The sequence below is a fragment of the Poromitra crassiceps genome, assembly GCF_964638095.1.
Source record: "Poromitra crassiceps genome assembly, chromosome: 3".
NCBI classification, from domain to species: domain Eukaryota; kingdom Metazoa; phylum Chordata; class Actinopteri; order Beryciformes; family Melamphaidae; genus Poromitra; species Poromitra crassiceps.
In genome coordinates, this window is record NC_139625.1 from 31,023,260 (window position 1) to 31,038,013 (window position 14,754).

The 14,754-nt window shown below is 42.0% G+C and overlaps 1 protein-coding gene across 1 annotated transcript in view; it reads left to right on the forward strand.

Annotated features, from left to right (window-relative positions):
* Nucleotides 1–14,754, forward strand: part of myo6b (myosin VIb) — a gene marked incomplete at both ends in the record, with an annotated part of 61,729 nt that overhangs the window by 11,645 nt on the left and 35,330 nt on the right. Inside the window, 8 exon segments of the mRNA XM_083632989.1 lie at nucleotides 3,715–3,895; nucleotides 6,906–7,050; nucleotides 8,624–8,781; nucleotides 9,830–9,921; nucleotides 12,234–12,290; nucleotides 12,293–12,308; nucleotides 14,464–14,544; nucleotides 14,547–14,590. Coding sequence (XP_083489115.1) covers nucleotides 3,715–3,895; nucleotides 6,906–7,050; nucleotides 8,624–8,781; nucleotides 9,830–9,921; nucleotides 12,234–12,290; nucleotides 12,293–12,308; nucleotides 14,464–14,544; nucleotides 14,547–14,590 — 774 coding nt within the window.

Below are 14,754 nucleotides of genomic sequence, written 5' to 3' on the forward strand. Positions count from 1 at the left end.
AACAGCTTCATAATTTTTTCATCCAGACCTGCAGCAGCAGCTTTGCATTGTTTGCATTGGTGGGGGGGGGGGGGTGGTCTAACTCCCAGGGGTCCACTAGTAATAATAATAAATCCATTAAAAAACACCACTTCCCCTTTAATTTGGTGCCAAATACATGGAAAGGCGATTTAGAATCAGGGGTTACATTTTGCCTCTTAGATGACCAAAAATGTAATGCCAAGAAACAAAACAGAGGATCTATTGTAATACAGCGTAAATCATTTAGACGGATACTTTGATGCATTTTGGGCGCAGTGTGTTGGATTACTACACACTGGGCTGAAAATTATATAGACAAACCATAATCATCAACATGGTGTACATAGGTGAAATTACGCCCAGTAACTGACCAATAAGAATATTTTATGCGAAGAAAATTAGTTCAGGTCTGTGTATTTGATGAATTATGTAAGACACAAAGAAGAACCAGGGGTTTGTTGTGCTGCGCTGCAAACCCTTCAGGAGATGTGTAATTAATATCATGAAACTATTAGAAGAATAAGTGTGACATGTTGCTCTCTCAGGGGCTAATTATCAGTGTTGATTTCACTACTTGTTTTCTAAGATAGAGAAATGTATTTTTGTATGCTAATAAATGTTTCAAGAGTATCAGGTGAAAGAGTGGTAAACAAGTGTTGCCGCTTTCGGTTCTCTCTCTATGGATTTACTCCCAGCCTTCATCTGGTACAGTGCAATGAATGCAACTATTTTAGCAAAAAAAGGTCAATAATAACCCAAATTCCTCTCTTTTTATAGCTCACATTGACTCTTCCTGTTGTACGGTCTTCTGTAAAATAGGGGTGGGCAATTCTTTCCCCCAGAGGGCCATATGACGGCCACACATTGGAGATTATACCTGCCAACAATCCTGATTTTCGCGGGAGTCTCCCAATTTTTAACCCTCTCTCCCGTTGTGATTGGTAATTTCTTGTTAATCTCCTGATATAATAGTGATACAAATCCAATGGCTGTAGCAGATGAGATTTATTGAGTTTTTGGGGGTCATTTTGTTTTTCTTTGAGGACGTTGGGGGCCGGATTGAGATTGTCCAGGGGCCAGGTCCGACCCTGGGGCCGCATTTTGCCCATGTGTGCTCTAAAAGTTTAAAGCAATATTTCAAGTTGATAGAATATTTTTCTATTCGTTTAGAAGTTCAATGCCAGTTATAAAGCTGTGCTGGCGATCAATATTAATAGTTACAAATGGTAGACCTATAACATTTACATTTTCCCACATTGAGAGGTATCATCTTTAAACCAGAATTTCAAACTGAAATTGTTGTGAGTGACTGCTGGTGACTATGAGTAGATGCTTAGTATCTGATACTGGTGAGTTTATAGTTGAAAGAAACTGTGTAGTATGTTGTGTCCCAATGCATACTGATCAAATCATTGTACGTCTTTCTGTCCTGCCACATGTCTGTGTTATACAGGACAATAAGGTGATGGTTCTTTTCTCTGTCAGGACGTACTGTACTGTACTGCTCCCTGCTCTTCACACTGTGTGTTCTCCAATGTCAACACTGATCTGATCTTCTCTGGCTTTACATGCTGCTGTGTGTAGTGACACTGATCTTCTCAGGCTTTATGCTGCTGTGTGTAGATACTGATCTGATTTTCTCAGGCTTTACATGCTGCTGTGTGTTGATACTGAGCTTCTCAGGCTTTATGCTGCTGTGTGTAGATACTGATCTGATTTTCTCAGGCTTTACATGCTGCTGTGTGTTGATACTGATCTGATCTTCTCAGGCTTTACATGCTGCTGTGTGTAGACACTGATGTTCTCAGGCTTTACATGCTGCTGTGTGTAGACACTGATGTTCTCAGGCTTTACATGCTGCTGTGTGTAGACACTGATCTGATCTTCTCAGGCTTTACATGCTGCTGTGTGTCAACACTGATGTTCTCAGGCTTTACATGCTGCTGTGTGTAGACACTGATCTTCTCAGGCTTTACATGCTGCTGTGTGTAGACACTGATCTGATCTTCTCAGGCTTTACATGCTGCTGTGTGTAGACACTGATGTTCTCAGGCTTTACATGCTGCTGTGTGTAGACACTGATCTGATCTTCTCAGGCGTTACATGCTGCTGTGTGTAGACACTGATGTTCTCAGGCTTTACATGCTGCTGTGTGTAGACACTGATGTTCTCAGGCTTTACATGCTGCTGTGTGTAGACACTGATGTTCTCAGGCTTTACATGCTGCACTGTGTAGATACTGATCTGATCTTCTCAGGCTTTACATGCTGCTGTGTGTAGACACTGATCTTCTCAGGCTTTACATGCTGCTGTGTGTCAACACTGAGCTTCTCAGGCTTTACATGCTGCTGTGTGTAGACACTGATTTTCTCAGGCTTTACGTGCTGCTGTGTGTAGACACTGATCTTCTCAGGCTTTACATGCTGCTGTGTGTAGTGCAAACAGGAAAAGAGAGTGCATGCTTCCTCTTTGTCTGCATGGGGCTGCCAGGTCGGGGTGAGTGATGTTTAGATAGAATATATAATACAAAGGGTGTTTGGTTATTCTGGTTATTCAGCCATACATTGTAGGGCTGCACCATTATTGTATGTTGTGATTTTAGTGTGGGCTATGTTGAAATATTTAATTTACCGGTAGTTTAGAATGCCCATTGTACTGGAAATAGAGATGTAACGGTATGAACATTTCACATCACGATTATCATGATTATCATGGTATTCGTAAAAAATTGCTGAAAATGTTCAAAAAGTACTGAGAGACTCCTTGAAATCATTTTACAATGTTTTATATTGAAAACTCAGACCCAAAAAGGATTGATACACTCACTGAAATCATTTCTCCATGGCTGCGTGTTTGCATCTGGGAGACTGTTGCCAACTTTGGTTGATGATGGACAGTATTTATTACCATGTTTTTCAAAGCACTGTAATCACGGTACCACGGTAATCACGGTACCACGGTTTTAATGATAATGAAAATATGAAACGGTACGGCTATCATAAGGAATTTGATCACGTTTATCATTAAAACCGGTTATCGTTACATCCCTAACTGGAAAATTGTCAAGATGTTGATATTTAAAAAATAAATCAGTTAAATCATCAAGACTTTAATGATCAGGGATATCATTTAGCTATACTTGTGCAGCCCTAATACAATATCACTGTGTGGTGAAGCCAGTCACTATTCAATAATACATGTAAAATTCTATTTGTCAAGATAGATTTGTCAGAACGCAACGGGCAAAGTGCAATCTAAATTGTAAGATCTTGACCTTTTTGTTTTTTTTAATAAAAATGTGTCAATACATTTGGAGAAAAGGCTATTGTAGCAGAGCAGGTTCATACAGTAGGATGGTGTGCTGGCTGTGTGCTGTGAGTGGTGGTGGTGGCTCTCTTTTACCACATTACAAGTGAATTGTGGTTTGGTTAGTAAATCACTAACAAATAGCATGTCTAGTTTAGTGTGGGCTATTGGTGTCTCCTCCAATTCAATTTACAATCATATTTACTCAATATTTAAGGGCAATTCAAAGAAACTGCTTAACTATAGATTTTGCCATGTAACAGGCTCTATTGAGATATTTTAATTTCATGAATTGCATCTTCTTTGAGTGAATCATGATCTGGATTGAATTCACGTTGATCGCCTGTTTCTTTGTGTTAGTTTCTCACTCACCTGTGTGTTTCCCAGCATCAAAAGTTGGGTGCTCTGAAGGACCCTCTCCTTGATGACCAGGGTGACTTCAACAGGATGTGTGGAGCCATGAAGAAGATCGGTCTGGATGACACTGAGAAGCTGGACCTGTTCAGGGTGGTGGCTGGAGTTCTTCACCTGGGCAACATCGACTTTGAGGAAACAGAGGGCTCTTCAGGTGGGACAGTTTCACATGCATGCATGCACTGTACAAGTTACATGCCCAGCGGTGGATTCCCTGCCTACCAACGCGAGGGCCGCAGGTTCGAGACCCTGTGTTACCTCCGGCTTGGTCAGGCGTCCATACAGGCACAATTGGCCGTGTCTGCGGTTGGGAAGCCGGATTATGGTCACTGCACTAGCTGGGGGCAATGGGAACTGGACTACGTCTTCCCGGTGAAACGCCTCGCTGTCAGGTGAAAAGAAGCAGCTGGCCACTGCACATGTATCAGAGAAAGCATGTGCATGTACAACTCTCCCTAGATTGACAGACAGGGACAATAGGGGAATTGGCCAAGTACAATTGGGGAGAAAACGAGGAAAAAATCTGAACCAGGCTGTAAACATGTTTAATCTGGTTGTAAAGTTGGGTATTTTAACATGGGGGTGAATGACTCCCTTTTGGAGCCAACCTGAAGTGGCTATTCGAGGGACTACAGCTTTTATCACTTCCGCATAGGCTTCATCTGGCTGAGCCCGAGCTTGCCGCCTGTACAAATTGCAGGACTTAAAGTGGTCATTTGTGAGATTCCAATTTTGGGGGTATTGGTGACATCTTTTCGTTGCACTTCCCAGACATCGCTTTGAAATCCAACCGTGTTGCCAGTACTGTGTCATATTTCCTTGCATTTTCTGTTGATGAAGTTTGAGTTTCTGTAGGTGGCACTCTTTTCTTTGTTCAGTCCTGATGGCTCTTGCCGCTCATGCTAACTACCCAGTTTTTCAGCATGTAAAACAGAATGTCAAAGATTTCATCAACTGGATTTACAGTAGGTTGTGGGTAGCAAAATGGGCATTTAGTTATATGAAGTAGTCATGGATTAGTAGTAGTAATAGTGGATCCAAGACTATAATATTGCTAGTTTCATAGTAGCACCTCCAGACTGCCAATATTAGCGTGTGAGATAGTGGCGTCAATTAGTTTTTGCATAAATACTTGAACACATAGAATTCATCAGATGTGCCGTTCAGTACAGAATCTCAGAGAATAGATCCTTTGATATCGCACAATTTTGTCTTGTCTTGTGATAAAAAAATACCTTAATCTGGCAACCATTCAGAATGATGACATCTCTCTCTCTCTCTCTCTCTCTCTCGCTCTCTCTCTCTCCTCTCAATATATGATTTGAGGGCAGTTTTCAGCTCTCTCCCTCTCTCACTAGACTAAACAGACATTTGCTGGAACTCCCATTCATACAGAGATCCACGCTGGCTCAGTGGGACTTATTAGGGCCTGTCAGTGGCAGCTCTGTGCCAGACTGCTGATATCTTTGATTCACTGTCGTAGCTAGGAGGTCTTCCCCCTCACTCCCCTGACTGTGTCTGTAAATCTAGCCTGGTTTCCCTTCAAGACAAATACCAGCCAAGTTGATATGCAATATACTCAGAGAACAATTAATGAATACTGAAATGCATCTAAAAGAGGTACAGTATAGATCTAAACGTGTTGAACTTGTTTGGCTCAAATGGCAGTGGTGGTTGATTTATTTTTTATTTTCTTTTACAGATCATTGCAAGCACATTGCCGTTTTGGAGATGATATGCAATGTTTATGTAATAATAAATTTCTTTCATAGCCTTTTGCCAGAATACCAGTAATGTAGAAGTATGACTGACATAAATACAGAAATTCAAGGATATCTCATGCATCTTAATTGAAGGACAACAATTTCGCTACCACTCCTGACTTCACTTGAATGTCTTTTTGTTCTAGTCTCATCCAAGACATTATTTGGATTATCTTATTGAGTGATTGATTAATTTAGGTGTCATGCACTCCATAGTGCCCAACCCTCATGGGTTTACTGAGACACATAAAATACAACAATAAAACATTGTTACAATGGTACATTTAAAATACCGATCACTACACAAGTTCTGTTTTTGCTCCCATGCCTGACAAATAAAATTTGCTGTGAAGAAGGTTCCTCTTTTTAAAACACAACTCAAGTTTCTCATAATCGTCCAACTCAAAAAAGTCATTATAAATAGAGGACATTTTGCTAAAGAGTACATCCCTTGCGTCATCATAAGCAGTAAAATAGAACAAGAAATTAATCTCATTTTCAATTTCACATAATTCGCATACAGTAGTAAACAGAGTCGATCTTCTTCAGGGGTAGGCAGCACTAAATCTACCAATCTCTCGTGCTAAGGGAAGAGTTCTAGAGCGTAACTGAGCACACAGAGATCTTTTTCGTCTGTTCAAATCAAACTTCACATAGGGTTCTGCTCTGCACAGTAACTGTCTTTTATGAGACGATAGGTTCTTAGTTTTGGTTTATACCAGAAGTCGACAGACCATTTATCTTTACACAAAGTAAACATATTACTCAGTCTCTCGGATGGCACAAAACAACCCGTTATGAAAAATGAATGACAAATCGTTCGAATAAAATAGGGATTTCAATTCATCTGGGCGATGTCCCAATTACAGTAAATATTCAGGCATTCTCACCAATCTATTCCAAAGTCGAAGCATTTGACCTTTGTGTCTGATGCTAGGGGATTCCCATCCCATTATCACCACTGATGGCCAGAACTGGATTGAGTTTATGAACTCCTAGAAACTAACGGATGGCTCTGTGATGCACAGTGTTACAGCTTGGGTGTTCACGGAAACCCCAAACACCAGACGCATAATCTGACACAGGACAGACATGAGTTATACAGTTGTGAGTAAGTATGAAAACCCAGATTACCACAGTGTTTAACTTTGTTCAGTACAGATTAGAACCCAGTGCTCTGCCCGCTGATAGAGCTAGGACATTGACTCCCTCCTTAAAGGTCATATGCTTGTCCAGGGTCAAGCCCAGATATTTATAGTGACACGTATATGATAAAAATGTAATAAAAAATAACTCCTCTCCCATGATGTGGGTCTAAAATTTATTGTGTTTTGTCTTGATTTACCATAAGTGTCCATGGCGTAATATGATTTTTAAGGCTTGAGTATGTGTGTGTTTCAGGTGGCTGTATCCTGAAGAATCAGTCCGGCCAGACTCTGGAGTACTGCGCTGATCTGCTGGGTCTGGACCAGGACGACCTGCGGGTCAGCCTCACCACCAGAGTCATGCTCACTACAGCAGGGGGCGCCAAAGGAACAGTTATCAAGTAAGGCCAGCCACACTCAACCTCACGGGTCTGTCATCAGTTACTCACTCTGACTCTTTGCAACTTCTTTTGAAACAGTAAGTCAGTGGAGATGGAAACCCTCAGAAGCCGCTGTCATTGGTTGTTGCCAAAAAACCTTGTCAAGCCAACCGTCAGAGTTTATGATAGATCTGAAGATAGCTAATCATGTTTACTGTAGATGGAGATAGTGTTGAATCAATACTGCCACTGACTAGGCAGTTGGCACTGTCATTATCAGAGGCCATCTTGCAATGAGCTAAGGCATCTTCATCTAGATTGAAGCCTGAGGTTGAATTAAGTCTGTTGCATGATGGATTTAGTATGAGTAGAGTACAGTTTATGATTGATCAGCTTATTTCACTTGAGCATGATGCCCTGGGACTCAAACACCACTGTCCATTCACTTATGGATTAACAATCCACTGCACTCTGGTGTAATATCGACACAGTAATATAATATGAAGTGGAGTATTTTGAGTAATTTATGGATCTACTTAGGTAAAATGTACTGTTAAATTACTGGGCGGTGATTTCCTGCAGATCAAGTAGTATATATGGTGCAGCATTGGCGCAGTTCCCGTGCACTATGATCCCATGCACTATGATGGTGATGTGGTGTTTGAGTGATAGGGCCAGGTTTGGCAGATGAATATTTCAAAAGGGCCAGATGCCGGCTTGGCCTGGAAGTGTTTTCTCCACATAAATAATGCAGACTGTATCTGAGGAGACTGGCGAACAGGGCTGCAGTACAGTATGCACCGGTGCCTGGGGAGCAGGTGGAGTAAAGAGGGTATAGGGGGCTGCGCTGTGTCATTAAGCCCCAAGCAGATCCACCCAACCCTGGGGAGGACGAGGGTAACCCGGGGGATGGTGGTGGTGGTGGTGGTGGTGGTGAGATGTCGCAATAGGTAAAAATCACTGGCAGGGGGATGAATAGTGAATGCCTCTTGTGGATTCTCAGGCCCACTGCGTTTAACTTGTGACTCTCTGAAATGGAGAAAAAGGAAAGCCGTCCTCTTGAGATTCAGTGACAATGGACCATTCCTGTTTGTTATGGTAGAGGGGTTTTCTTCTTTCATTATGGGGAAGGAGAATGGCTGGATGGAATATCAAAAGAAAAGAGACTATCAAGATTTGCCATAGCACAAAATGGACCCTTTGAATTTTAAATTCACGGTCTTCACTGCACCAGCTGAGTTGAACTCCAGTGCCCTATGGAACTGCACTTTGGCCATACAGTCAACCCCTCTAAATAATTTAAATAATTTAAAATGCAAGTGCCATTAGGGAGTCAAGCTGGGTTCAGGTTTCATATTTAGTTTTAATACATTATATTTGTCTCAGAAAGCCTAATTTCAAAGTAGCTTTAGCTTGAGTGTTGAGAGATCAGAAGAAGGAGACCAATGGATAGCTACTATGCAGCAAAAACTGACCTACAGTTGAACTTTTGCTGCCATCTAAAAGTTGGGTTAAAAAGAGAGAGGTTTAGTGAGAGTTAGCTTGTCCCAGTTTCCTATTGACTCTCTCTGCCCCACTTTGTGTGTCTCCCCAGGGTGCCTCTGAAGGTGGAACAAGCAAACAGCGCCCGCGATGCCCTGGCCAAGGCGGTGTACAGCCGCCTCTTCGATCATGTGGTCAAACGAGTCAACCAGTGCTTCCCCTTTGACACTTCGTCCAACTTCATCGGGGTGCTGGACATCGCCGGTTTTGGTAATAAAATGTAGTCTCAGTATAGCAGAGTTCAGTGGAATGAGAAGCTGCACAGCTGTGCTTCTAAAGCCCATGGCACACCAATCAAACATTCTCCAACAAACAAGGACAAACACAGATGTTTCTTTAGTGTGCCATGTGCTGTCTGTCCTTGTTTGGAGATGTTTGGTGAGATTCAACATGTTCAATCCTTGTTTGTCTGTGATTGCCCACTGGCACACCAATCAAACATTCTCCAACAACATTTTACATTTTAGAAATCTATTAAATAACACAAACGTACCGTTATGCAGTGACCAAACAGTCTTAAACAAATCCAAATGATCTAATATTTTAGATTCTTTAACAAACCCTGGAAAGAAATCCATCAACTTCACTATTTATATTTGTCTAAAAAAACAAATTTCAAGCATTTAACAGAAGCCTTTGTATCAAAATGTACATTCGATCAGGTGTGTCCAAACTTTTGACTCTTAGTGTAATATGTCTTAAATTGAAAGTTTGAGGTTCTGGGGCCGGTTGCACAAAGCACCTTAAGTTAAGATTTTCTTTAGAGTCCGAGTTAAGGTGTCCATAAAATAAAATTGGTTGCACAAAACACCCTTAAATCTTCTCCTTAATGTTACACATTTTAAGGAAAACGTAAGCACAAGATGTAAGGGTGTTAAGTGCAGCCGATTCTATTTTATGGACACCTTAACTCGGACTCTAAGGAAAATCTTAACTTAAGGTGCTTTGTGCAACCAGCCCCTGTATCTTGCCAGCATTTTGCTGCAATGTATATTTATTTTTGATTGGGTTGTTCAGAATCCAGTGTTGGTGTTGTTCATTGTTGAACATTGTGCATAAGTATAGTGAGTAGAAAGTGGCACTTTCTGTGTCTGTACTGTGCTGAATGAAGTCAGTGTAAGTACTCTAACGCATCATCCCACACGCTTCATCACAAGGGCCCTCGCTTGAGAATATCCTTTGACTTTCAGAATGTTTGATTCTGGAAATGAATTATAATTTATGTTTTCCCCCCTCTTCTGTTTTTCCCTCATCTCAGAATATTTTGAACATAACAGCTTTGAGCAGTTCTGTATCAATTACTGCAATGAGAAACTGCAGCAGTTCTTCAACGAGCGTATTCTGAAAGAGGTGGGTGACAAGCATGCGGGTTAACGAGCGTATTCTGAAAGAGGTGGGTGAGAAACATGCGGGTTAAGGTTATTAACGAGTGTATTCTGAAAGAGGTGGGTGAGAAGCATGCGGGTTAACAAGCATATTCTGAAAGAGGTGGGTGAGAAGCATGCGGGTTAAGGTTATTAACGAGTGTATTCTGAAAGAGGTGGGTGAGAAGCATGCGGGTTAAGGTTATTAACGAGCATATTCTGAAAGAGGTGGGTGAGAAGCATGCGGGTTAAGGTTATTAACGAGCGTATTCTGAAAGAGGTGGGTGAGAAGCATGCGGGTTAAGGTTATTAACGAGCGTATTCTGAAAGAGGTGGGTGAGAAGCATGCGGGTTAAGGTTATTAACGAGCGTATTCTGAAAGAGGTGGGTGAGAAGCATGCGGGTTAAGGTTATTAACGAGCGTATTCTGAAAGAGGTGGGTGAGAAGCATGCGGGTTAAGGTTATTAACGAGTGTATTCTGAAAGAGGTGGGTGAGAAGCATGCGGGTTAAGGTTATTAACGAGCGTATTCTGAAAGAGGTGGGTGAGAAGCATGTGGGTTAAGGTTATTAACGAGCGTATTCTGAAAGAGGTGGGTGAGAAGCATGCGGGTTAAGGTTATTAACGAGCATATTCTGAAAGAGGTGGGTGAGAAGCATGCGGGTTAAGGTTATTAACGAGCATATTCTGAAAGAGGTGGGTGAGAAGCATGCGGGTTAAGGTTATTAACGAGTGTATTCTGAAAGAGGTGGGTGAGAAGCATGCGGGTTAAGGTTATTAACGAGCGTATTCTGAAAGAGGTGGGTGAGAAGCATGCAGGTTAAGGTTATTAACGAGTGTATTCTGAAAGAGGTGGGTGAGAAGCATGCGGGTTAAGGTTATTAACGAGCGTATTCTGAAAGAGGTGGGTGAGAAGCATGCGGGTTAAGGTTATTAACGAGTGTATTCTGAAAGAGGTGGGTGAGAAGCATGCGGGTTAAGGTTATTAACGAGCATATTCTGAAAGAGGTGGGTGAGAAGCATGTGGGTTAAGGTTATTAACGAGTGTATTCTGAAAGAGGTGGGTGAGAAGCATGCGGGTTAAGGTTATTAACGAGCGTATTCTGAAAGAGGTGGGTGAGAAGCATGCGGGTTAAGGTTATTAACGAGCGTATTCTGAAAGAGGTGGGTGAGAAGCATGCGGGTTAAGGTTATTAACGAGCGTATTCTGAAAGAGGTGGGTGAGAAGCATGTGGGTTAAGGTTATTAACGAGTGTATTCTGAAAGAGGTGGGTGAGAAGCATGCGGGTTAAGGTTATTAACGAGTGTATTCTGAAAGAGGTGGGTGAGAAGCATGCGGGTTAAGGTTATTAACGAGCGTATTCTGAAAGAGGTGGGTGAGAAGCATGTGGGTTAAGGTTATTAACGAGCGTATTCTGAAAGAGGTGGGTGAGAAGCATGCGGGTTAAGGTTATTAACGAGCATATTCTGAAAGAGGTGGGTGAGAAGCATGCGGGTTAAGGTTATTAACGAGCATATTCTGAAAGAGGTGGGTGAGAAGCATGCGGGTTAAGGTTATTAACGAGTGTATTCTGAAAGAGGTGGGTGAGAAGCATGCGGGTTAAGGTTATTAACGAGCGTATTCTGAAAGAGGTGGGTGAGAAGCATGTGGGTTAAGGTTATTAACGAGTGTATTCTGAAAGAGGTGGGTGAGAAGCATGCGGGTTAACGAGCGTATTCTGAAAGAGGTGGGTGAGAAGCATGCGGGTTAAGGTTATTAACGAGCGTATTCTGAAAGAGGTGGGTGAGAAGCATGCGGGTTAAGGTGATTTGGCATGCTAGATTTCTTGAGCTTCCTTGGAAACCTGCCTTGAGGGATGTCACTCAAGAGCTCAACCCACCGACTCCACTAGCCGTCTGGCACTCGGAGCTGTTTTCCACACTTCTTCTCTAGCTTTCTTCCTCTCTCTCTTTCTCACTCACATTCTTTCTCTCTCTCTCTCTCATTAGAATGATCATTTCTCAAGGGATATGATGAGGCTTGCTTCTCTCCTGTGTTTTCTTGCGTTATTCGTTTCCAATGTCTCCAATTAAACCACCGTCCGCAGCTCTCCTTTCAGCCACTTTCTCAGTGTCTGAATCATGTCTGAATCAAAGTGTTTGAAGTAGAACAGATAGATAGATCTTTTTATTATAACAATGTCTTGAAGCCACTCAGCGAAATCAAAACACATTTTTACATCAAATACTTTTTTTGAAATAGAAATAAGGGAACATGCTCTGTTCTTTTATTGTTAACTTGTGGCTATGTCTGTGCAGGAGCAAGAGCTGTATCAAAAGGAGGGGCTGGGAGTGAACGAGGTGCGTTATGTTGACCAACCAGGGACTGTATAGGTAAGTGTCACTCTGTCACTGTGTCTCATAGCATGTTGCAGGCCTGTCGGCCCTCAAAACCTAACGCCGTGGATGGAGACCCATGCTTTTAATTTCACCGCTCATCAGAGACTCATCAGAGTTTTCTTCTGAAAACGGGAGATGTAATTGAATTCAAATCTCTAGTCATTACATTTTGCATACAGATCCGCCTCTGGAGCTGACAAGATGGCTGACTTGAATTAGTTTCTCATGGGACCAAAACAGAAGGGTGGAGGTGTACGAGCACACCCATGTGTGTCTACATCTAAACCTCTTGTGAAATTCTGAGGTGACAAAAAGGCCACAGAGTGACATTCAGGGACCTGGTTAAGCCAAAGTGTTGCATTGGAGGACTTGCACTGTAGAATGCAAAGTAGAGTGACAGAGATACGGTCATCTGTCGAGTCTTCTTCCCCGCAAATGTGCTGAGAACGGCTGAAGTATAACATCAGTTCACCCCCATGGCATTCATTTGGGCCATTCCTTCTGCTCAGGGCTATACACACAGTGCTTAATTTGTAAATGATGAAGTCCCGGCGTTGTGCCAGAAAGTGATTGGCTGCTAAAAAGTGATTGGCATCAGATTGCAGATATTTAAACTGGTAAAGAAGACTGGATTGGTTATAATCTAGGGCAGAGAGCAGGTCAAATAATGGAGAGTAATGAGGATAATTGCAAAATCGCTGCGCCGCCGACAGCAATCACTTTTTGACAGCTAATCACTTTTTAACAGCTAATCACTTTGTGACAGCTAATCACATTTTGGCAGCTAATTACTTTTGCAAACGTTGTAACGCAAACCCTAAGAACCAGCAGGATCCGGCACAAATTAAGCACTGGCTACGTCACGGAGGAGCGAAAATCCACCTGTCAGTCAGGGGGACAAAAATACTGGCTTGTCATTATCCAGGAAGCTGGCATATCCGTGTTTCTGAAGGGAGCAACTAATGAGCATTTCTAGGTTTTATGACCCCTTTTGTCCTGCCAGAAGGAGAAATTATGCCCCCTTGTTTGTGTTGTCTCAGTCCCAGAATTAATCCTTGAACCAATGCGATGAAGTGGTAAGCGTTAGGGATGGGGCCGATCCGATCCAATATCGGTATCGGGTGCCGATATTGGCACTAATTCACGGATCGGATCGGATCGGAAATAAAAAAAAATTGCACAGGGGGCTGGCCGTAATTTGCCCATGTATAATACAGTAGTATCCTTCTTTGCCTTCTATATTTTCTTCATTTTGTCTGCTTTTTGCAAGGTATATTTTAAAAAAAATCTTGAATTGGCCAAATCTTTGCCTATACTGTATATTCAAGAAAAATATTGGTATCGGCATAATATCGGTATCGGCAGATATCCAAATTCAGGTATCGGAATCGGATCGGAAGTGAAAAAAGTGGATCGGTGCATCGCTAGTAAGCGTAGCAAGGTGAAGCAGTTTGATTTGTATTTTCAGAGGCCGTGATTATTCAGGCTTGAGGATAACGGAGACCCGTGAATAACATTTATGACTTGCAAATGGCTGTTTGGGCAGGCCATTAATTCACTCATCAATCTTCGGGATTTATGCACAGGTGCTTGTTCATGCAAATGTTTTCTGAGGTCATTGCCTATTAGATTATATTCCAAACAGCGTGTTACTTTATATGAATAATTCAAAAAATATGGCTAAAAGAGCATCCTGATGAACACGTGTTTTGCCTTGAATATTCACATCCAGAAACAAACAGCCCGCAGTGGAAATGTACATAATAATATTCCAAAATTTAATGTTTTCTGATTTCCTAACCTCTTGTAACATTATCGCCTTTGTACTTCACACCTTGCTATTCTTGAATACTTGTCAATGGGGATGAATCTGTTTTGTCGTTTTCCTAGAATTTGTAAACAATAGAAGATAAGAAATCTTGTCAGATTTGATTGTATAGTTGAGGTATAGTAGTATTTGAGGTTGTATAAACCAACCTGTTGCATCTTAGAATACCCATAATGCAAGAATCATAATGCAGTCATTCCAATATTGCAACATTATTCATACTTGTACTTTGCTGTGCGTTGTATAGCTAGACTTAAGAACTGATCGTAATACCGTAGCCTAAACACAACTGCTTCATTTGGAAATAATTGTTGTTTCTAGACCTAGTGGAATCAAAGCTGGTGGGCATCCTGGACATCTTAGATGAAGAGAACCGTCTACCTCAGGCCAGCGACCAGCACTTCGCCTGGCTGTTCACAGCAAGCACAAAGACCACTTCAGACTAACGGTCAGAGAGTCTCTCTCTCTCTCTCTCTCTCTCTCTCTCTCTCTCTCTCTCTCTCTCTCTCTCTCTCTCTCTCTCTCTCTCTCTCTCTCTCTCTCTCTCTCTCTCTCTCTCTCTCATCTCTCTCTCTCTCTCTCTCTCTCTCTCAGCAGTTTTGTTGATATCCT